Source organism: Ictalurus punctatus, chromosome 3 (genome assembly GCF_001660625.3).
Source record: "Ictalurus punctatus breed USDA103 chromosome 3, Coco_2.0, whole genome shotgun sequence".
In the NCBI taxonomy this organism is placed as follows: Eukaryota; Metazoa; Chordata; class Actinopteri; order Siluriformes; family Ictaluridae; genus Ictalurus; species Ictalurus punctatus.
In genome coordinates this window covers 11,670,801-11,696,181 of record NC_030418.2, presented here as the reverse complement: position 1 = coordinate 11,696,181, position 25,381 = coordinate 11,670,801, and the positions used below count along the sequence as shown (strand labels likewise).

Sequence of the window (25,381 nt, the reverse complement as noted above, 5' to 3'; positions counted from 1 at the left end):
TGAGAGAGTGGCCCATATGCCGTCCTCAGTGTGTACCCCAGCGTGATGCATCTCCTGGTGCATCATAGAGCCTCACCAGTGAGAATCATCATTTCTTTTGTGTCACCACCCCCTGAGGCAGCAAGTGTCGAAAGGAAGAGCAGCCCAAGCATGTAGATGCTCACATGCACACACAAACATATGCAGGACATTATAAATTTCCTCTTCAGATTCTTCCTACACACAGTCTGTACTGTTCTGTGATGAAAAAGGACTCAGTAGTGGTAGTATCATTCCACACAACAGATTAAGAATTACCTACCCAGCTTTTACTCATTCAGTGCATCTTATAAGGAGCGTTGTGGTATTTAATCACAGATTAATCTGTCTTCTGACTGGTTTAGCCTCATATTATTTAAAAAAATTAAAAATAAATAAATAAATAATAATAATAACAAAAAAGAAGTCCAGAAGCATTGTAATATTACTGATAGCTGCTGGCTACATGCGAATTCTGGAAATACTATCTCTGCATGACTGTCTCTGATGACTCTGCACTCAGCCATGCTGTTGTCATCCATCTGTTCAGGCCGCAGGGAAAGTGTACTTCATGCTTTCAGAGACACAGCAAAGCACCGGCGCCTTCTCTCCACTGTACCACACAGAGCTAATTGAAGTGAGTCTTTGCCAAAACCAAGCATGCAGGAAGCCTATCGCACCTTCCTCCCGTCTTCCTCCTCTTCGCTCTCATTTACATGATAACATCTTTGTGGCTTCAGTGCCTTCCAGAAGGATTCTTAGAGAGTATGTCTTTTGACTGTTAGGATAAGCCACCTGAAAGAAGCTGCATACACAGACTTTGCAGATCCTTCCTTCCTTAAACACAAAGTACCTTGATTTTAATTCTTCCAGAGGCTGTTTGGTTGACATGCTGTTCTCACTGATTTCCACGTATTGTCCATTTTAATCGTATATGCATGTATTTATGTCAGCGAGTCTCCTGAATTGGAGCATACGCACTTGCTCACACCACATGGTGCAGTAGTTAACCTTCATTAGTCAGAATCTATATCCAGAATGATTCTATCCACTGAGCCAAATGCTAAGCACTGACTCATTGTTTATTTACGGTGCTTAGGAACGGTCTTCTGAATGACATGTAGGACCCAATGCCGGTGACCAATCCAGAACTCAAGTTTCTTTGTTTAACTGCTTTATTAAGATCATGTACTGACTCAAGATATCTCAGTTAAAGGACTTTGACAAAAATAGGTTGTTGCCTTACTAGCCAATAGCTGTGACTGGCACTTTCCTCAGTCGTCGGTTTGATTTGCCTCACTTGTACATAATTTTTCAGAATTGTTCTGTCAGTGTAGTAAAATGAAACATTTTTTGTTTTTGCTAGAGTTTCCAAATAAGCAGAGCTGTTTACAATTGTGCAATAATAATAATAATAAATAATAATAATAATTTTGATTCCTTTGGGCAAGCCTAAGCAGGATCCATTACTTGTGATCGTGATTGTCAGTAAACAATCTCTTCATTGGACATCTGCCTGAAGCTAGTGAGCCATTCCTAGCTTGGTTATTTTTTTTTCTAAGCCATGTCCATTTGCACTGGGAGCTATTCTAGGCTCTCTCTTAGCATTTGTTTACCAGGCAGGTGCTCTTTTTTCACATGATAGGATTTGCGAGATATGATAGTATGTGTGCATGCCTGTGCATCCATGCATGTCTGTAGGTATGTGTGGTGAAGCAGCAGGTAGCCTTGCAGGTCTGGGCAGTGTTACCAGTCTGCACCCAGTACAGGCCCAGATGGCGTCTCAGTTTGAAAGCGTGCCCTCGCCACCTGCACTCTCACTCGCATCGCATAATTACAAACACAGAAGGGTGTTACTTTCCCCAGCTCTGGCTGTCTGTCACTCTGTCCTCAGCTATCTGTCTCTGCTCTCTGCCGGTCTTCCTCGCTTCAGTCCTGACTCCCTGCTTTGCACTGACTGACAGTAGTTTCTGGCTGGTGGGTTTTCCTCCTGCCATTTTTTTTTTACACTCAGATGGTCTTTATCCACTCTTATGCACACCTCCCCTGGCTGGCTGGACTCAACAGAAGACATACTGTACATATCCTATTGTAACTGTCCATGTCCTTGCTGTATTTTAGATGTTCTATCTCTTTCTATCTTTCCTTTTTCTCTCTTCATTCTCTTGCTTTTATTTTCTGCCTGTCTGCTTCACTGACTCTCCTTCTAATGCTCAGCCTTGCCTCACTCCCACTCTCTCACGCTCTCAGAAACTCCTTAGAAATCCATCTTCCTTTTATCCTCTCTACATCTCACCTCACTCTTTGTATTCATTCTCTCACAGGTTCTCCACTCATGTGGACCTTTCCCTGCAGTGAGTGATGGTAATAGTATGCTTTAGCCTTGTGTTTGGAAGATGGCCTCATCACACTCCATCTCCTCACATCCGGTGGTGTCATAATACAGGCAACACCTCAGCGCTCCTTACATTTGGGCCAAAAGCCAGAGATTCCACAGCTGTTTTATTAATATAATACCCGGAATGTCAGAAATCACCCGTGTAATCTTCACGTGGTCCGCCAAGGCAGCAGCTGTGAGGTTCGTCTAGAATTCTCTGACTGAGAAAGGTTTATGACTAAGGCTGGATATGGCCACCTAGCTCCTCGCATTTGAGGGATCGTTCACTCTGAACTGTGCTTTTAGTTTGTACGTATCATTTCATGACCACAATCCATTACAACTATCAAAATACCAAAAACACACAAAATAGTTCTTTATCAAAACACCAGCACTACTTATCTTCTAACAAGAGCACTTTGTCAGTCAGAGTACAATGACAAACAAAAACACTTACGACTGGTGTCATTACAGTGAGTGTGCTCTATACACTTGTTTTTGTTTAGTTTTTTTTTTTATTTGTATTGTAAAAGTTGGTAGAGTGTTGTTGTGCTTTGCGAACAGATTTGAAAAAGTGAACTTGGTAAGGACCAGCGGTCCAGAAAAAACCCCCCAGCAATATATTCTTATTAAATTTTTTGGAAGACTTACCTGAGGCCCTTATAAAGTAGAGAAGAAGTTCCCATTTATCTATCCATCCATCCATGCCAATCAGCCTACAGGATCTCGCGGCACAGGGAGCGCACGTGTGCTTTGCGAGTGCAGGGTGGAGGTGGGATTCCAACCCCCAGCCCCATGGCTTTTGCAATATATTGTCTAACTTTTGTAGAATTTTAGGTGAAATATGAGTAGAGTTTAGTTCATTTATTAATGTATCAATCATATTGTTTTTCAGTATTCTAGATATTGAATGTTTATTAATATTTATTTGACTAAACTGCATTTATTACAGCGAGACCTCGGAAAGTCTGCAGCTGAGAAATCTTGAAATTATTATAGCAATACAGTTTGCTGAAAGATAGTGTTTCCGACTCACAGCTTCAGGATTCGCGTCTTGATCTTACGCTCAGGTTACTGTCTTTGTGGCGTTTCTGTGCGTATTCTTCTTGTGTCTGTGTTGGTTCACTCCCAATTCCTAAAAAGATATGCTAGTAGGTGGACTGGCTGCTTTAAACTGCCCATAAATTTGAATGAGTTTGTGAATGCGTGACCAGGATGAATTGCTTACTGAATATGAATGAATGAACAATTTAGAACATATAATATTGCTGTATTTTTATATTCTTTTTTTTTTTTTTGTGATTGTCGCAGCTAAAAATGCTTGATTTTGTTTGGGGGTTTTTTTTCTCCAAAATTTGTGATGCAACTTGCAGATTTGTTTGTTCTTTGTTGTTTTGCGGGAAACTCGGTCGAAATTGTTTTGCTTACTCAGTTGAAATTATCTTTCGCAGTGATGTTTGTTGGTAAATGAGACCTTTTAGATGTACTCATGTTCGACGCACGTGAATTGAAGAGAACTTTGGCTGAATTTGCATTGTGATGATGTCACATGTCAAATCAGGCTCCTCCGAATATTGCAGAGTTTGCTTGATTTTTGCGTTAAATTCTGTGATTTCAAAATTGTGAAATCCTGGAGGGACTGATATTCTGCTTGACTGGCTTTTAATACACCTGAGTGAGTATCAGTAGTCATATTACGTCAGATAGTCTAGGAATGGTAGTTCATAAGGATTATAGGTTTGTGGCTAGTGATATGCATATTAGTCTAACAGTTCTTAACTGCTGAGCTTTGTAATCTGAAATCTGAACTTTTTAGATGGAGTCCAGCTTAAATTGTTCGCTAATGGTAATGAAGTGTTTGTTGCTTCTCTTAGTGGTTCTTTGTGGATGTGCTGAAGAGAAACTCAGATGTGTGTGTGTGTGTGTGTGTGATGTCAGTGGTTGACTGTATCAAGTGTTTGTGGCATACGTGCACAGGTGGCTGCTGCATGCTCAGTCGTGCAGTGAGTCCAGCCCTTGAGGCCCGTGATGAAAGTGATTGAATTCGGCAGGCAAGAAAGCTGACAAATCACTAAAAAGTGCTTTTAAAATGCCATAATAACGTCATTCATAAATCACCACTGACAGTTTAATCATCCTCAAGTCTAGAGCCCTGTCTGACCGCTGGTCAGCATGCCCAGTCAGAAAGAAAACAAGCTAACGTACACGGTGTGTTCGATCCTGTTTATACCCCAAACCCTGATTTCCCGTAGCAGAACATCAATGACCACCCTCTTATACTTGAATATTATCATGCCAGTTATGAAAGACATGACTATTCTCTGACATTTCTACACTTACACACTCATTCATAATAAGGCGTCCTTGTATTCCTCTAGTTGTGTGTGTAATGGTTTCTTGTATCTGTTATCAGGAACGAGAGCAGCGGGGAAAAAGCAGGAGCTAAGTGCAGGTGTAATAACTGGAGTCTGTCTGTCCAGGAGAGAGAGCAGAGTGGGGCTACACTCTACATTCACAGGCATCCTAGCTGATGGAAGGCTCTGTGTATCCTGTTCCCCGCATGTAGTGAGCTAATCCTCAGCACTACCACTGCGTTAAAGCTGCTGAGTGCCAGCGACCAAGGAGAATAGAGGCCTGTGTGTACATGCCATGCAGATATTGCAGTCTGGGTGAAGTGTATTTACGGTTTAGATTATTTTAGAGTATTGTTACTAGATATGGATGGAGCTAAAGCTACATTTCTGATACTGTAAAAACTGTCATTTGGACCCTTGGGTTTGTTAGGACTTGAAATGAATTAGAGGCCTTAAACAACTTCCAGCTAAAAGGAGGATCAGACATATTTGTGTGTCTTATGCACTTCACACTATCTCAGCAGTCAGAAACAGAAGAGATCTCCCAAGACTTGGATTGCATTTAAACGCTGTTCCATTCAAGTGATGACATTTCAAAGCAGCAAAGTGTAGGGACTTGTTGATTCTACTCCTGTACTCCACCAAGTCATCCCTGGTGCATTGATATCTCTCATGTGCGCTGCTACTTCCGCTTCCACACTGTGTGGCCAGCCTGGCGTAACTGTCATATTTCTTGTCATCTCTCAAAGGAACCTTTCTCTTATTGGACCTCTGTCTCACAGAGTCCTTGGTTGTCACAATGAATGCATAAATCATCTTTGATACCAATGTGCCCGCCATTTACGGCCATCAAAAGGCTTTTTTAAGCCGTGATTTACTGAGATGAGCCAGATATGTTATTTAATAGATATTTAGACAAATCTCACGCCCAAGGAACCCAGAGTGTCTGATAAGAGAAGGTTGCCTGATGTGTAACACATTTAATATTCCGGGTTTCCGTCTATGTTTTTGATTATGCATTACAGCAGAGCTTTTCCTAGAGACTGTTGTTTTGTTTATTACCAAGCTTTCTCATTTTCATTCAGCTAATCTGGGCTGATTTATTTAAGCTATGACATAAATCCATAGGTGTTCATGCACTCATAAATAAAAAGAGGATTTATGAAATATGGATTGAACTGGTCATAGAAATGGTAGGATTATGGGGCTCCGTAGGTGCATCAGATGTATATCTGTGACCACATGCTATTCCCATTGTAATTACAACTCTCCATCCTCCATCATTTGCCCTGGAGGTTTGCTCCAGTGAATTCATCCTCCAGCAGTAGAATTACACAGCACACAATGGTGGCTGCTAGATTCCAGGACGTAATGTCTTTTATGAAATATTAACAGAGCTGGTGGTTTTAATTATCTCTCCCACCTTATTACAAGGCATTCTCTCTCATTTCTTTCTCCCTGCATTTTTTCTCCCCCGAACCCCCACCCCCCCTCCCCCCACCTCACTCTTGCACGTCTGGGTTTCCTAAGGGATTATATGGGTTGTTTTAAGAAATTGAGACTTATTGCTTCCTTCATTAACTGACAAAAGGGATCATCTATAATTATAGTGATTATCCTTCCTGCCTGTTCCATGGTTTCCTGCTGTAGATCCTGGCAGAAGCAGTAATGTGTAACCTCTGAAGGATGTGTTAAAACAGGCAGCTTCTGTGGCACTTTTATAGCTCTCAGCCTAGTCTCAGCCTCAGATGCTTTGTCCACAGGATATAGAGCACCTGCTATCTTTTGTACACATTTCTGGTCACAAGCTTCAGAATCTTAATGGTTGCAATCTGGCTCTCTTTTGAGTGTGGTTTTTCTCAAGATATCTTATTCCTAACGACTGAGAGAGTCTAGTGCGCTCATTAGCGATCTAAATCTAATCTAAATCTGGATTTCTCTCTGTTGTTAAAAGCACCATATAAATAAAATGAAATGAACTGAATTTAATTGATTGAAAACATTTCACAGAATCCCATCTATAAAAGCTATCGTGGGACAACTAAGTCGGCGGTTCTTGGCCATTGTTGTTACCAGACTCTGTAGAGAAGTCTGGCTTGCAAAATGAGTCTCAGCCATGTGAAAACAAAACTGCGACAGCAATACTTCAGCGATGCAGTGATAGGCTTAAGGGCAAATAGGGTGCTTTGCTTAAAGATGGCGGTATACTTTATATGCCAAAAGATCTAAATGAGAAATGAATACACATTTATAATCAAAACACATTCGGTGTGTGTCTTCCTAGAACACTCTGTACTGGAGGTGAAAAAGCTGGGAGCTATGTGCAGACCTCATAACATTGTAGTGCTGCTGGGTCAGTTTTGCCAATAGTTTTAAACAGTTGCCATTTATTTTCAATATTGCCTTGTTACAATGCATTTTGCAATAGTAGTCATGTTATGACTACTTTAAAAAAAATTGGGCTCGTATTTTTCTAGCAGGCTTGGCAACCTTGTCAAACTGAACAGCAGTGTTGTCGGTGAAAGAAGCACCAATGTGGCAGATAGTGATGTCAGTTGTAGCATCGGTTAATTTTGCAAAGCAAAAGAAAAAATGTTAAGGCTGAGAGGAGGTGGAATTTTTACATTTTCTTCAACTTGTCTTGTGCTGTTGCTTCCACAGCCACATGCAAACACACAAACAGCTGACCTGGTAATTAAACCGCCACTCTGTGCAGTTAAGCAAACAAGCATGTGATATTTAAACCAATTAGAGACAGGGGGAGGTCTCAGAACTATGGTGGAGTTCTGTGTCCATCTGTCCATATCTCAAGAATAAGTGTTCCATTAGCTATTTGGAATTGATCCAAACAGGGTCAAGGTCACAGCAAGGTCAAATGACTGAATTAGTTTTTCTTCAATAGCTTCCTTCATGTGCGTTTGAAGTATATTTTAGTAACAAGAATTACTAGACTTGTTGGTGGCGGAGACATTCACATCACTGCAGCTTGCCTCGTGTTCTATTTGTTGTCTATGATTGTGTTTTTACTTCTGACTTGCATGATTTGATGCTAGAATTTACCAATACCAATGGTAGCCAGAGTCTACCACAATCCTAGTCAGAGACTGATAGGCAGAGTCTACTACAATCCTAGTCAGAGACTGATAGGCAGAGTCTACTACAATCCTAGTCAGAGACTGATAGGCAGAGTCTACTACAATCCTAGTCAGAGACTGATAGGCAGAGTCTACTACAATCCTAGTCAGAGACTGATAGGCAGAGTCTACTACAATCCTAGTCAGAGACTGATAGGCAGAGTCTACTACAATCCTAGTCAGAGACTGATAGGCAGAGTCTATTACAATCCTAGTCAGAGACTGATAGGCAGAGTCTACTACAATCCTAGTCAGAGACTGATAGGCAGAGTCTACCACAATGCTTCAAAGAACAACCACTGAAAATTGCTCTGGGGCAATTTTATCATGAGTTTTGTCTAAAATTTGAACCACAGAAAAAGAAAAAGAAGAAACCATGTTGCATAAATTGTGCACTGATAATCTAGGGTAGTATGTGTTATACTGTTATTACCATGACTAATAGAGATTGTGTTTATTTGTTGCAGAGATCAGCAGAGTACGGAAGGACATGTACAATGACACATTAAATGGGAGCACAGAGAAGAGGAGCTCGGAGCTCCCCGATGCTGTGGGTCCAATTGTACAGCTCCAGGAGAAGCTTTACGTGCCTGTTAAAGAATATCCTGATGTGAGTATCACCTTATTTACACCTGGTGCAGTAGACACACATTTATGGGTTATAGCAACCTCATATAATGGCTACAAATAGGAAAGTTAAACACACACACACACACGTGTGTGTTTAAATTTTGTGAAAATGTATGACGGAAGTGTGGAAAGAATGTTTTTCTTACATCCCACACTAATAGAAGTAATAAAAGAATACTTTTGAAATATATATATATATATATATATATATATATATATATATATATATATATATATATATATATATATATATATTAACACAGGAGCCCTTAGTTAAATCTTCTTAAGTAAATGGAATTGTAAAACGCAGAGCGGCATACAATATTGCATTATTTAATTACAGAGGTCTACATGTCAATGTAATCTAGTTTTCGTTGCATTAGGACATGGGCTCACGTCCAGTGTATTGATTTCATTACGAGAAGCTTAGGTACTGAGCCACATTCTGTGTTTTGCTTCATTTTATGGGCCCATTTAATCTATTATGGACTAAACAGATGGTTTGTTGTAGGCACTTACTGTCAGAGCAGCTTCAGTTTTAACCATTTTCTGCTCTAGAGCATTTCATACTTATGTCTCTGTTTTAAGTGCAGTCATTAAGAGTGGCTTGTACCCTCTCTGTCTCCCTCCTTTGGTGTACGCACAGCTCCAGTAATAGGGGTGACATTGAACTGTGTCTGCATCCCAGTTTGTGTTGAGTCAGACGCACTCAGCCGAGTCACTAGCATCCCAGCGGTTAACAAATCTTTTAAGCAATCGCTGTCAGATACCGCTTGCCTAAGCCCTCTGGCCCAGGAGAGCGCACAGAGCGCCGAACTGATTGATCCCAATTAACTTGCACCGTTCCCCCATGATTCCTGCATGGGCATCATTAATTGAGCTTTTCCAGCATGGGCAGGGGCACAGTTTGGAATTAGCAAACGTCCATTTTGTTGACGTTTCCTAGTTTGAAAGGCTGTTTATTTGCCCATTTCCCTAAAGGATGGTGTAGAGAGGACAGAGGTGTCCCACCACATCTGTTTGACTAATTCATTCTTCAACCAAAACACAACAGCCACTAAAAGGTCCAGAATAACAGATCTGTGATGACTTGAGTTTCATTCTTCTTAGTGTTATGATTTTCTGAAACTTGTCTGTTTTAAAATAAATAAAATATTAAATTAAGTGAAATATAATCATTAAAATATGACTGGTCAGCAAAAGGTGTTTGTTGTTTTTTTTTTTACTCAGTAATTTGATATGAAGATACAATAATGTGAAGCTGAAATATTATTAAACAGAATTAAAACTGAAACTAAACAGAACAATAGGGTTATGGTGATTTGGAAGAAGCCACAATACTGGAGACCAATATCCGGAGAGATAAATCTCAAATAATACGTTTACGGTAATACGCAAATAGTTTTCTACCCTCTGTTCTGTACCGTCCTGTTTATAACATCTGTGCAATGGGGAGTTACAAAAAGTTCACATTTAGTGAAGCTACCCTTGTCTTTTAAGAACTGTGAGAGTTTATGGCTGTGCAAAGGCCACTGGGATGTGTGTGTGCGTGTGCATGTATGTGTGTGGGTCTCAGTTTTGGCCGTCCTTTCTACTCTGAAGGACGCCCAGGATCATTATTAGTGCGCTTGGGTTCATTAGGAGGAATGAGAGATGAAATAAGAGGCCTCAAATAACCAGCAGCCGAGAATAGAGTCCCAGCAGATCTAAGAGGTGTGTGTGTGAATGTGTGTGTATGTGTATGTGTGTGTGTGTGTGTGCGTGTGCGTGCGTGCGTGTGTGTGCGTGCGTGTGTCAGTGGTCACTCATTTCTAACCTCTGCTAAATACAGTATAATCATCACTGTCTTTAGGTAATCCTCTTTTAGTTGTTTCTTTAGTTTTTTGTTTTGTATTACAGCTTTTGTAATGCTCTCTTAAATTTTCCATGTAGAGAAGTATGAATAGTACATTTAGAGTGACTCTCATGAAAATCAGTCATAAATCAGTTATTATTAATAAAACTATTAGCCAAAAAGCATCAGAGGATCTGGAGTACAGAGTGTATTTGCGTTCATCTTACGTCATCACAAACACGCATGGAGGACACAACACGACTCACCATATATTTAGATTTTTTATTTTTTTTTATTACTTACTTTGCTATTATGCACAGGTGATATTATACGCAGCAGTGGATCTCTTCTGTGTTCGGCAACGTTTCCCTGACACTTACGGCACACGTGTTGTGGAAACTAACCATGTCGTAATCTGCTAAAACACATGCGGAGGTTACTTTACTTCCTGAACAAGTGCAGTTGTTTTCATGTTCACGGGAATCACCACTCAGTGCAACTGAGCTCAGACGGGGCGGCTGTGGCTCAGGTGGTAGAGCGGGTTGTCCACTAATCGTAGGGTTGACGGTTCGATTCCCGGCCAACATGACTCCACATGTCTTGGAAAGTCCTTGGGAAAGACACTGAACCCCAAGTTAGCGCCTTGCATGGCAGCTCTGCTACCATTGGTGTGTATGTGAATGAGATACAGTGTAAAGACCATTTACCCCCTCCTACAGGGTTTTTAAAATTCCCCTCATTTTCAGGTGGAGTATCTCTACTGGGTGACCAGATACGAACCTGAAATTTTCACATTTTTATACTCACAGAGTTTAGCTCCATCCTCCAAACTCACCTGCCTGTCATTTAGCTTATTCAGGTGTGTTTGATTAGGTTTGGTGCTAAACTCTGCAGGACAGTGGGCCTCGAGGACGAGATTTGAAGAACCAGCCTGATGTCTCATGTCAGTACCGGTGTACAGTTATTATGCGTGAATAGTTTTTATCCAAATATGGAATTGCAGTGTCCAGTTTGGTGTTTTCAAAATGAATAGTGTCCTAAACAAAGCTGTGGTGGTGTTTCTCCTCTGATAAAAGCAGTAAGTCTCTACAGCTCAGAAGGAAAAAAAACTGGTGGATTTGCAATGCCAATATAAGGAGTTAATCACTCAAAAAATTAGGAAAATTAAAAGTGGTCAAGCAACCAACTTTACAATTATTGCACCACTTGAGATTGTGTGTGTGTGTGCGTGCATGTGAGTGTGCATGATAATGCGTGAGAGTGTGCGTGATAATACGTGAGAGTGTGCGTGAGAGTGTGCGTGAGAGTGTGCGTGCGTGAGTGCGTGCGAGTGTGCGGGTGAGTGTGCGGGTGAGTGAGTGTGAGACTGGGAGTGTGAGACTGGGAGTGTGAGTGAGAGGGAGTGTGTGAGAGTGTGTTAAAGTGTGAGTGAGTGTGAGTGCTTACTTATGTATCCCACTGTGTAGCCACTGTTTTCTCTGTACATAAATAGCGTTTCAAAATCCCCAATTAGCTCTTCATTGGTGATCCAGGTTGGGGGTACGAGGCAGTTAGGCAGTTATAGTTTTAGAATAGCATAACAGTGTTAAAGTGTGTGTGTGTGTGCGTGCGTGTGCGTGTGTGTGTGTGTGTGTGTGTGTGTGTGAGAGAGAGAGAGAGAGAGAGAGAGGGAGAGAAAGAGAGAAGATGATAACCAGCTGTGGATGCAAGCTGGTGATGAATGTGAGGGTATGATGAGGTCAGGGAATCAGGGCAGAGGAGCACTGGCCTGGTCTGCCTGATAAAAGAGGGAGAACAAACTCGTACACACCCTGGTGTCTCCTATACTCATCCCCAAGACGGCCTGGCAGCGGCACGGAAATTAATTTGCTCCTTCAAACTCTTGCAGCGTTGTTGCTCTCTTGGCAGCACACACTCGTTCCAATTTGGTGAACAGTGTTATTAGGCTGGGAAAGACGACAGTGCTAGCAGAATGTTGCCGTTCCCAGTAATTGTTGCCATTCATTTGTGTGCTCATATCTATAGTAAGTGGTGTGTGTGTGTGTGTGTGTGTGTGTGTGTGTGTGTGTGTGTGTCTGTGTGTGTGTGTGTGTGTCTGTGTGTGTGTGTGTGTGAGAGAGAGAGCAAGAAAGAGAGTGCAAGAGATAATGTTAGAGAGAATGTGAGAATGTGCAGAGAGAGAGCTCTATAAATACTCCTCTCAGGCTCTGGGCATGGACAGAGCTTTTAATTGTAGTCACTGTGGTGTGTGGTGGGTTTGGAAGTGGAGGAGCGAGACAGAGGCAAAGCAGGAAAACAAGAGAAGGCTGCCATCTATCATTCCTCCCTCAGTGTCCTTTTCTGGGTCACGCTCGTCCGACGCGGAGATGAGCAGCTATCACTGATTATTAATCATTATAAGCATGCACGACAGGATTGATTCTCCCTCAGTCCTCTCTTTGGCCTTGGTCATCATTCTGCAAGCTAAGAAAGACAGGACGGGACAGGACAGGAGTGGAGCACGGGGACACTTTGCATATGTATGGCTGAACTGTCATGTTTTCTTCACTACCTAGCAATGGATTTCACACTCATCCAATCCAGGCGTTTAATAGCAGTAAAAATGTGTCCTCTCAACGCTTCCTCTCAAGTATTAGTAAAATAAACAAAATCTAGTAATCAACACAAGAAATCATTTCAAAACGTGTCGTGCAGGTCTGTGTGCCCATGAGTGATAACGAAATAAGTGATACAGCTTATGTAACAGAAACTACACTACATGGCCAAAAGTTTGTGGACACCTGACCATCACACCCATATGTGCTTTTTAAACGTCCCATTCCAGATTAATGGCTGTGGGGATTTGCCCATTCAGTCAGACGAGCATTAGTGAGTTTGGGCACTGGTGTCAGATTCAGTGTTTAGTGGGGTTGAGGTCAGGATTCTGTGCAGGCCACTCGAATTCATCCTTTTCAGACCACGTCTTCATGATGCTCACTTCATGCACAGGGGCATTGTCATGCTGGAACATGTTTGGGCTTCTTAGTTCTAGTGAACTGGAATTGTAATGCTACAGCACACAGACATTCTATACAATTGTGTTCTTCCAACTTTGTGGTAACAGTTTAGGGAAGAATCACATATAGTTGTGATGGTCAGGTGCACTGTAAAACCGGATAGTTCATTTAACTCAGAAAATTTGAGGAAACTAATTACCTCAAAATTTTTACGTTGATAAATCAATTTCTTTAAGCCAAATACACTTAAATATAACAAAAATTTAAATCAAACTTTGTAATTTAAAATACATTTTTGTTACATTTAAGTGTACTTAGTTTGAAGAAATTGATTTATCAACTTAAAAATTTTGAGGTAATTAGGTAATTAATTCATCATTTTGGCTCCAAATTTTCCACACAAAAAAATGGAGTCATTTGAACATATATGGTCATATATGACATTTAAAAATGACTTTTCTTGTTGATTAAATTGGGATTTTGGTCAAACTCAAAATGATTTCTAAGCATGTGCTTTACAAAGAAGAATGTCTGTTACAAATAACCTTTATCCCATATCTTTCCTTGTGTTATCAGAAACTATATCTAGTTAGTGTGCGAACATCGTATTTGAGTGAGATGCTTTTTTGATGTCATGTTACCTGTAGTGTGAAATGTCTAAGGTGCTGTGAGGGTTGTAGGCGAGAGTTGGCCAGCTGCCCTGCTTCTCCAGGTGTCGTTGTTTTAATTGAACCAGGCTGAAAGGATGGCCCCATAACTCACTACCGAATGAGGGCCTAATGAATGCTAAACTGCTGGATGTAATCTGGGGACTGGCAGCAGTCTCTGGACCAGCTGGTCGTGATTAATATGACTTAATTTTGTGCGTGCATATAAATGTGTCTTTTGTAGGTGTATTTGCATTTTCCAGCACTCTCTGTGATTGTTTAGTGCAGATCTGAGACTTGCGTGTGATGTGTGACCACCCATGAATGTTCTTTCTGAGGTGAACGCTCTCAATAAGCCAGACCACAGCCTAAAAGAGGTCGTATACTGAAAGACCTACACGGACCCCCCACCCCATTCATTCAGCTGTGATTAGGTGAGGACTGGCACACGGCGCACAAATCCTCTCATTATTCCTGACGTTAATAAACAGGAATGCTCACAGGGGAGAATTCTGCGGCAGGAGCGCCAGCGTTCTGGATCACTGCAAAGCTAATGAAGGTTAATTAGGGTTCATTAGGACATGATGGCTGCTCACAACAACACCTCAGGCCCGTGTGAGGCAGCCAGACAGCCCTTCAGCTCGGCCTCCTCTCCTTCACACTCCTGTAATGGCAGCGCTGATGCTCATCAGCCATGTATGCTGTCAATCTGGAGCAATCACAGACCAGTGTCAAACCAGGTAGAGAAGCAGTAGGTGGGATGTCATTTAAAGGAGCAGGGGATCAGTCTTTTATGTTAACGTGCCAGTTAGTGATAAAACCTATTGGAAGCATTGTGAGTCCCTAGCTCTGTGTACTGACAAAATATTTTTCAATATTGTGACAGTTGACAGTTTATGCTTTTATCTTTTATATATATATATATATATATATATATATATATATATATATATATATATAAATACAAATATATATATATATATATATATATATATATATATATACATATATAAAATTCGAAATGTGACTAATATAAACTAGTGTATTAGAGTTGAGCAATGCATTACTACGCTAGTACTACACTACTACACTACATATATGCTGCTACATTGCTGTAATATGTGTACCATCTTGTAGTATTCGAACTACTTACACATCATTGCTTATATGGCTACACTGATTATACCGTACAGCTGCAATATGTATATAGTATTGTGTACACTGTACATATGCGATATGTATATGGGCTATTTGTATAGCAGGACTATACATTGTTATTTGTTGTATATACTGCTCTCATATGTATGTGTGTTTGTGTGTGTGTATACACACACACACACATATATATATATATATATATATATATATATATATATATATATATATATATATATATATATATATATACAGTGCATCTGGAAAGTATGCGCTTCACTTTTCCCACATTTTGTTATGTTACAGCCTTATTCAAAATAGATTAAATTCATTATTTTCCTCAAAATTCTACAAACAGTACCCCATAATGACAACATGAAAGAAGTTTGTTTGAAATCTTTGCAAATTTATTAAAAATAAAAAAAATAAAAAAGTACATGTACATAAGTATTCACAGTCTTTGCTCAATACTTTGGCACCAATTACAGCCGCAAGTCTTTTTGAGTATGATGCTACAAGCTTGGCACACCTATTTTTGGGCAGTTTCTCCCATTCTTCTTTGCAGGACCTCTCAAGCTCCATCAGGTTGGATGGGGAGCGTCGGTGCACAGACATTTTCAGATCTCTCCAGAGATGTTCAATCGGGTTCAAGACTGGGCTCTGGCTGGGCCACTCAAGGACATTCACAGAGTTGTCCTATAGCCACTGCTTTGTTATCTTGGCTGTGTGCTTAGGGTCGTTGTCCTGTAGGAAGATAAACCTTCACCTCAGTCTGAGGTCCAGAGCGCTCTGGAGCAGGTTTTCATCAAGGATGTCTCTGTACATTGCTGCATTCATCTTTCCCTCAATCCTGACTAGTCTCCCAGTTCCTGCTGCTGAAAAACATCCCCACAGCATGATGCCACACCATGCTTCACTGTAGGGATGGTATTGGCCAGGTGATGACTGGTGCCTGGTTTCCTCCAGACATGACGCTTGCCATTCAGGCCAAAGAGTTCAATCTTTGTTTCATCATGGTCTGAGACTCCTTCAGGTGCCTTTTGGCAAACTCTAGGCAGGCGGTCATGTGCCTTTTACTGAGGAGTGGCTTCCGTCTGGCCACTCTACCATACAGGCCTGATTGGTGGAGTGCTGTAGAGATGGTTGTTCTTCTGGAAGGTTCTCCTCTCTCTGCAGAGACACGCTGGAGCTCTGTCAGAGTGATCATCGGGTTTTTGGTCACTTCCTTGACTAAGGCCCTTCGCCCCCGACCGCACAGTTTGGCCGGGCGGCCAGCTCTAGGAAGAGTCCTGGTGGTTCCAAACTTCTTCCATTTATGGATGGCGGAGGCCACTGTGCTCATTGGGACTGTCAATGCTGCAGAAATGTTTATGTACGCTTCCCCAGATCTGTGGCTCTATACAATCCTGTCTCGGAGGTCTACAGACAATTCCTTGGACTTCATGGCTTGGTTTGTGCGCTGACATGCATTTTTAACTGTGGGACCTTATATAGACAGGTGTGTGCCTTTCCAAATCATGTCCAATCAACTGAATTTACCACAGGTGGACTCCAATCAAGTTGTAGAAACATCTCAAGGATGATCAGTGGAAACAGGATGCACCTGAGCGAAATTTTGAGTGTCATGGCAAAGGATGTGAATACTTATGTACATGTGCTTTTTTGTTTTTTATTTTTAATGAATTTGCAAAGATTTCAAACCATCTTTTCTCACGTTGTCTTTATGGGGTATTATTTGTTGAATTTTGAGGGAAATCCATTTTGGAATAAGGCTGTAACATAACGAAATGTGGAAAAAGTGAAGTGCTGTGAATACTTTCCGGATGCACTGTGTATATGTCTATATATGTGAATATATATTTATATATACATATATATATATCGGCCGATAAAGGCTATTTCTCACACTATTGGCTATCGGCTGATAGTTTAATAACATTCGATGTTCAGGGCCGATTATATCCAGTCAATCAAAAGAGGGCGGGTAAACACATCGATTTCATGCTTTGTGTGAAGATGATTTCTCTGGTGTGGAATGACGACAAAGCTGCAGTTTGTAATCTCTGTAAGCTCTGCACTGCTAAAATTTTAGACCGGAAGTGAGCAGCAGTGAATCAGAGTTTCGGCATCGAGTCTAATTTTTTTCCTTGCTCTACTTGCGCGCTGCTCATGCTGAATTAAAGTGCCAGTATACTGTTGAAAGATTTAAATGAAGATGAATTGACAAAAAAAATGTTATATATTGCACAGGAAAATATATTTGTAGAGTAGTATGTTTCATATCCAGTTAATATTAATATGAGTTAATATCATCAAAAAATGCTTTTGTGTGTGGTGAGTGAATGTGAGACTAACAGGAGGTTTTTTAGGATTCAGTCAATTAATTCTGTTAATATGAATTAATAACATTCAATAGGTTAAGAAATCTTACTTTAATCTTCAGAGTGTAGTTCATGTGTTAATGTGATTAATGTGTTTTCTGTTTATGAGACCAGTTACTGTGAAACAACTTGTTGAAATGGAGAGAATAAAGTTTTTATTTCCATTTCTTTCAGAAATGTGGAATTAATTATTATTAATTTAAAAGAAGGCATAAAAGGCAGATCGTTATCAGTTATCGGCCGATATCACTCTGTATAATCAGTTATCGGTATCGGCTGAGAAATTTAGTATCGGTGCATCTCTAGTATATATAGTTTGCGCTTATGTCTACATATACATATTTATACATCTTGCATATACTCCTTATATATCCCTGTATTGTTCTCCTTACTATCTCTTTTTTCTTCACCTATCTTGCTGCTGCTGTGACACCCTAATCTCCATCTGGGGATTAATAAAGTATTATCTTATCTTGTTTTATTATAATGCAAGATCTAATTAATGGCATGAGAATTATGTGACACACATACACAAACACAATTAAAGGTAGATAAGCAGCTGCATTCCTGATGAATGTTTCCTTTGAATATCAAACCTAATAAACAGAAAAGTTGTTTTTCATTTTTTAGTTTGAACCAAAAACACTGAACTTACAGTTCTGTCATCTGTCCTTTTGTATAACTTTTACTTCAGTTGGATAGTTTATCTACTTTTAGCTTCTCATCTAAAAACATTTTTTTTAAAATCTAACTTGTTAGTGTTTATTACACCTGTACCTGTATTTCACCCACACCTCTGGTGGTGCTATTGTGCTCGATTCCACAAATGTTTCAAATAACCCACCCACAGAAAATGAAACCTTATGCTGATGTTTTTGGGGTTTTAAAAAGAAATCTTTGTTGTCCGTGCTAGCCCATTTATACCATCCATCCCTGCTAAGTACTGTTATTGTGAGGTCTACGATAAGATCTACTAATAGGGGTATAAACCCAGCTGCTGAACCAAGTCGGAGAAATCAAGTGTTTCAGATATTAAATTCACCCCCACCCCCTCTTAAAGGAGTAGGGCAGTCTCCCTGCCCTGCATCCCCTCCCCTTCTTCCACATAGTAATGAAAACAGAAGACATCTTGCAGAAAGGAATCAGAGCGCAGTGGTATTTGAAGTCATGCAATAATTAATTTGCCTATTAGCAGTGCCAGCTCGTTTATCTTCATAAGATAATGCCATCACTCGCGCTCTCTGGCAGGCCCGCACGCGCTGTCTTAAACAGCCCTAATTACGTCCCTGCTGCCTGTTTTATTGTAGTTGATGGAAAACACGCATAATCTCCACTGTGCAGATCGTGTAAATAGGCCTGAGCCTTGAACAGCAGATATTAGAGATTCTATTACAGCCTAATGATTTTCTTTGTTGTTTTTTTTTTTTTCCTTGTGAGTGGTGCTGGAAACAGTAAATAGTATCTTCTGAGCAGGGAGAGAGTACTGAGCAGAGATTGTTGGCTTTTCAGATACTGTTCTTTTGGTGATTAAAGTAGCATTGTCAGTGGCAACACAATGTGAAAAACCTGCAGTATTCCAAAAAGTGAGCCCTTTCTGTTCCTGTTGAGCCGTGGCAGAATTGTTTTCTATTGAAAGTAAGCTAAACTGACAATGGTGACGCACTGAAAAGGACACACCTAGCTGTAATTCTTCACACGCGCAAAAACTGGCACACAAAGCCCTGTACCTGGTGAGTGCAGTAAATGACCAGATACACTCTGTAGGCTTTAAAAAGAAGAAAATAAGTCCTGTGACCCAGTGCTGAACACAACTGTTGTCTGGATCACAAAGCACTATGACATTTAAGGTTAGACACAAAGACATGCGAATTATCACACACACACTTTCAAACAAGACTTACACAGGTGTGTTTTCAAGTATTCAAGTTTTCACCCATTCCAAATGGTAAAGTGCCATATCAGAAAACTAGCACACATACCATGTACTTTTTTTTTTGCTTCCACACTTAAATGCGTTTCCATTTGAAAAACTTCATAAGACATAAAAAAAATGAGGCTGGTGAGCAAAAGACTGTTTATAGCTTTTATAACCTAAGTGATAAAATTTGAACAAATTTGTTTAGTGGACATTGCACAACATTAAATGTAACTATAAATGGAAAAAAGTCATCATGAGACAGTGAAGGTGGCTTCTTCGGCCTCTATTTCCACCAGAGGAACAAAAAATAGATAAATAATCTCTAGCCAATGAGAGTAAATTGCTGTTAAGCCCCGCCCACATGACAGGTTTATGCTAGAATGGTGAATGTAAACTTGTGGAGCGTAAAGGAAAACATTCATGAATCATGATTAGCAAAAACCAAGCTTAGAAGACCGTTAACAAAAAATGCTGTTTATTTGAAGACCATGTTACATTTTTGCCAATGAGTTCACTGTTTTCAGTTTCAGATTGTTTCGCTTCTTTCCCATTGTATATTTTAGTTCGCTTCTTGAAAAGTTACGTTCAATACTTTTGCCACAAATTTCATTCCATAGCAACTCCCTGCCCAAGTAAACAATTTGTGAACAGAGTGTAGGAAAAACAGAACAAAATGTTTCTTCAGTGCTTTTGTCACCAACCCTCTTCCTTGAGATCTACCTCCCTGCAGGTTTCATCTCCAACCAAAATCTAACACACCTGATCAAGAACTTCTTAAGACAATGATTAGATGGTCAAGTGGGCACGATTATGGTTGGAGCTAAAGTCTTCCGGAAGGTTTATCTCTAGGAACGGGGTTGGTGACCACTCGGTCACGATTGGTGCAATGCACCTTTTAACTGGTTTACAACCAGCATAGCCTCATATTCCAACCAGCACTGCAACAGAGATGGTGCTAATTCTGATTCATACAGTATTACCTGTTGTGACCTACACCCAGCAGAGTCCCACACAACTCAAATTCACCACAGTAGATATAGCTAATAGTTGGAGGCTTATTCTGAAATTAAGTCAACATCTGTGTTCAGTAACAGCTGTGTTCAGCATAATGCCTCAGGCTTTATGCCTGAACTCGGCTTTTTGTCGGAACCATGCACACACAACACTGCTGACGATCATTTGTGCAGAAATATGGAGGTTTAGGCTCTCAAATCCATTCCGGCATATCTCCTTCAGTTGCCTTGACCACCTGATGGGCAGAAGATGAAAATTTAATTCCCCTCTCTCTTCTAGATTCCTTCCTAAAAAGCGCAGACATTTGCACTTTTCTTCCATCCCATCACAAACGCTTATATACACACACAAACGAGGGTGTGTATACACACACACACACACACACACACACACACACACACACACACACATAGGCATTCATCAATGCCAAGCTCAGCAGAGATGGTGTGTGTGTTGCCCAGCAGGAGAAGACCCAGCACAAAAGGCCTAGGCTCAGGAGGGTGTGTGTGTGTGAAAGAGCAGCATCAAAGCTCAGATGACAGCTCGGGAGTGGAGGGAGGTAGAGAAGTGATATATCCACTCAGGTAGAGTAGTTGCTGCTGTCACATAAGCTCTGGGTGTGCATGCAGCGTATGAGTAATGCAGTGTGTGTGTGTGTGTGTGTGTAATTGTGGATCTGTTTTAGTATGGATATGTGTGTGGGTCTCATCCAAGAGCTGTAGCTCTTTTGGATCCTGATATTTAGTCTTTTAGGAGAGAGATTTGGTGGGTCATGCTGTATGAACTGTTTGTGAAAAGACTTGGCTTCTTTTTTCACAGGCCAGGTGCAGTAATGAGATTTCATCAACGGCATTCAGACAGATGCAAATCTTGTTTGTAGAAATCCTCCTCAGTTTAACATGATTATGGTCATTATATTCATCATGTATCAGAATCTTGCCAAAAATACACTCGTGTGTGTGTGTCTGTGTGTGTCTGTGTGTCTGTCTATCTGTCTGTCTGTTTATCTATATTTTTTTCATAGTCCAGATAGTAGAATAAATCATCAGGAAATTAATTTTCATATTTCCTATTTCTGTTTTGACATTTACATTTATTCATTTAGCAGACACTTTTATCCAAAGCGACTTACAAAGGAGGAAATACAAGCAAAGCGATCTATCAAGCGGAGAGCAATAACAATAGTGCTACCATACATATTTCTATGTTTACCCATTCTATAGCCTTGCCTATGATCCCTAGATATAAATGTTACTATGTACATTTGAGTATCATCCAATACTGTACAATTTCTTTTGAGCCATTCAGCGGTGGACTTTTGTGTTTTGGATTGTTATCTTGCTGCACAACCCATCTGCACTTGATTGATTGATAGATTGATTGATGATTGAATCCCCTTCAGTTTTCACTGGTAGAGAGCAGAATTCATGGTTCTGTCAATTGTGGCAAATCGCCCAGTCCCTGAAGCAGCAATGCATCCCCACACCAAAACACTAAAACCACCATGTTCGACTGTTGGTAAAATGTTCTTATTGTGGAACGCTGTGTTAACTTTATGCCAGATGTAACGGTCTTCCACTTTTGACTCATCAGTCCACTGAACATTATCCCAAAAGGCTTGGAGTTGACAACAAGGTATTTTTGGCAAATGTGAGAGGAGCCTTTATATTCTTCATGGTTAGCTGTGCTTTTCTCCTTGCTATCCCATGGATACCATTTCATCCAGTCTCACTCTAATGGTAGAATCATGACCTCTGACCTTATCTGAGACGAGCAAGGCCTGCAGGTTGTTAGATGTTTGTCTAGGTTCCTGTGGGATTTCTTGGATGAGACGATAGTGTATTCTTGGAGAAATTTTTGGTAGGCTGGGCAATTCTGGGAAGATTCAGCACAGTTCCAAATTTTCTCCATTTTGAGATAATGGCTCTCACTGTGTTTTGGAGTCCCAGAACCTCAGAAATAGCTTTGTAACCCTTTCCAGACTGATATATTTCAAGAACAAACTTTCTCATCTCTTGCAGAGTTTCTTATGATCATGTCATAGTGTGCTGCTTGTTGAGACCTTTTAGCCTACTTCACATTGCAGGAAATGTTCTATTTAAGCAGTGTTTAGATACAACAGAGATGTCAGTAATCAGGCCAGGGTATGTCTAGTTTGGGTGTATCTAGTCTAAATGAACCCATCCATCCATCCATCCATTTTCTGTATTGCTTATCCTACACAGGACACAAGGCACAGGGGACATGTACAGGCTGCTAACCCACTGCAGGGCACAATCACACACACACTCATACACCCATTCACACACTAGGAACTATTAAGAAATGCCACTCAATATACAACACATGCCCTTAGACTGGGGGAGGAAAAGTACCCGGAGTACCCGGAGGAAACCCCCGAAGCATGAGGAGAACATGCAAATTCGAACTCCCAACCCTAGAGGTGTGGGCAAACATGCTAACCACTAAACAAACCTGCCCCCCTAACTGAACCCATTAATCAATTAAATTTGTTTAGTTGTTTGATTGAGTAACTAGGAGGCAGTTATTTTTTCACACAGGGCCAGTTGTTTTTTTGTTTTTTTTTCAATAACTAAAATGATCATTTAAAAATTGCATTTTGTGTTTACTCAGGTTGTTTTTGTTTGATTACCTGAAACAATTAAGTGTGCCAAATGCAAAATTATACACAATCAGGAAGGGGAAAAATACCTTTTCCTGGCGCTGCAAGCTTGCTCTCTTCAAATATCTGTTTTTTTAGTAGTGCAGAAGGCTTGATTTTAAAGGCTTTTTAAAACGAGTTGTGTCATTTGTTCAAATGCATGAAATGCGTGTCTCAGTCCACATCTCACACATGTTTGTGGCATTAATTACAGTGAATTGGATTTATGTCTATGGATTGGATTTTGACTATGTGAAAATGAGTTCTGACACAGATTGAGTTTCAGGCCAGTATTGGTCCAATTAGTGATACTCCATTCTGCAGTATGCTGTCTATTCAATTCAGCAATCACTGCATGTGGATTAAGGCCGTAGAAACATCTATCAGCCTCTTTAGATCAGCGTTTCCCAACCTTTTTTCAGTCATGGCAGCCTTTGAAAATTTAAAAACATTTGTGGCACCCTACACAAACACTAATGCTAGACAGCGTTAGCTACATGAGGATGAAGCTGATGGTCCAGAATCATCTGGAGCTTTTCTTTTAAGAAATCTGTCCATATTTTTTTTTGCACTACACACACAACGTCACACGCTAATTAATAAGATAAAACACACGCATACAGGTCAGCGAGGGGGGTTGAGGGGGAGGGAATTATTATTTTTTATATATAAATTTTTATTATTACTATTATTATGCTTGTGTGTCTGTCTTATTATTTCTGTGTCTGTGTTATTATTTCAGTCATCAGAAATTTCTCATGTATATTAAATGTTTTATACACATTTTAGCATTTTAGAAATATTTGAAGGATTTTTACACGGCACCCAATTGGGAAACACTGCTTTAGATTACATGCTTTAGATTAAATAATACTAGGAATTAGTAGAAATTTGTTATAAAATTCTAATAAATATAGGACATTTAGCTTGAACATTAGCTGAGAAATGCTCTCAGTTTGCTAAAAGAGCTATTTTACAGAACATCAAAGTCCATGGAAGCTGCAAGAAAAGACACTTTGAATTGCTAAAGCATCTTCATAGTAGCTGATATTCGTTTTTATCGTATTACCGTTCTCATTTATTACGGTTCCTGTTTTCAAACGGTTTCCTTGTTTTAAGCAGAACCCATTGATAAAGTTGAATGTGTGCTGCACTTTATTAATAAAGGGAACTGTTTAGCTCCATTCATTTCAGAATCTGTCATTTAGCTCAACTGAGAGCATTGTAATTTCAGGTGAGAGTATCCTGATTGAGCTCTGTAATACGACCTTAGACTAGCTTTCTCCAAACATTATCTTCCTTCCTTGCTCAAATGTGTATATAGATTATTACAATGGGTTATGCAACCAAAAACCTGTATAATTACAGATATTTTCTTAACAACACCCAGAGGCCAGCCTACACAAGCCTACGCCAGCCTACGCACCTCATTATTTGTGTAGTTTACAGTAGTTTCTTATTGTGGAACGCTGTGTTAAGTTTAATCCAGATGTAGCGGTCTTCCACTTTTGACTCAGCAGTCCAATGAACATTATCCCAAAATGTTTAGCCATTCTATAGCCCTGCCTATGATTCCTGAGATATAAATGTTACTATGTATATTTGAGTGTCATCTAATACTGTCCAATACTCCAAAACATTACATTTCTTTTGAGCCATTCAGCTCAAAAGACTTTTGTGTTTTGGATTGTTATCTTGCTCCACAACCCATCTGCACTTGATTGATTGATTGATTGATGATTGAATCTCCTTCAGTTTTCAATCGTAGAGAGCAGAATTCATGGTTCTGTCAATTATGGCATATCGCTCAGTCCCTGAAGCATGCGGAAGAGTCACATTAGATTTATGTAGTATACAATAGTTTATAATAACCATGTGTCCTGGTTTAAAGAAGTAAAGGAAGAGTAATTTGATCCTATTTGTAGAATATTTTGTTGTTTGTTAGACTGTAAAGATTCAAACCAAGGTCTACTGTATGTGATGAAGTGTTTTCACACCATTAACATCATGCCAGAAATACTGTAATTATATGGTTTCTGTTTATAAAAGCATCTAAATAAGTTAGTATTATTTTCTGATCCTGGTCCTGGTATCTTCTACCAAGAACCTTGGAGTTGCAGCAGTTAGTATGACATTAGAACTTTTGGACAAGCCATGTTTTTTGTGATATTTTAATGAATATATATATTCATGAAAATGTGAGAAACCCTTAAAAAAATCAAGAACAATGTCCAAAATTCTAACACAATCTCCAACAATCT

The 25,381-nt window shown here is 40.0% G+C and overlaps 1 protein-coding gene across 6 annotated transcripts in view; it reads left to right on the top strand.

Annotated features, from left to right (window-relative positions):
• LOC108263706 (KH domain-containing RNA-binding protein QKI) overlaps positions 1-25,381 on the top strand; it is an 80,166-nt gene that overhangs the window by 14,634 nt on the left and 40,151 nt on the right. For all 6 annotated transcript variants that reach the window (XM_017464765.3, XM_047154318.2, XM_017464768.3 and 3 more), the window contains exon 2: positions 8,351-8,493. In XM_017464765.3, coding sequence (XP_017320254.1) covers positions 8,351-8,493 — 143 coding nt within the window. The remainder of the gene's footprint in view (positions 1-8,350; positions 8,494-25,381) is intronic.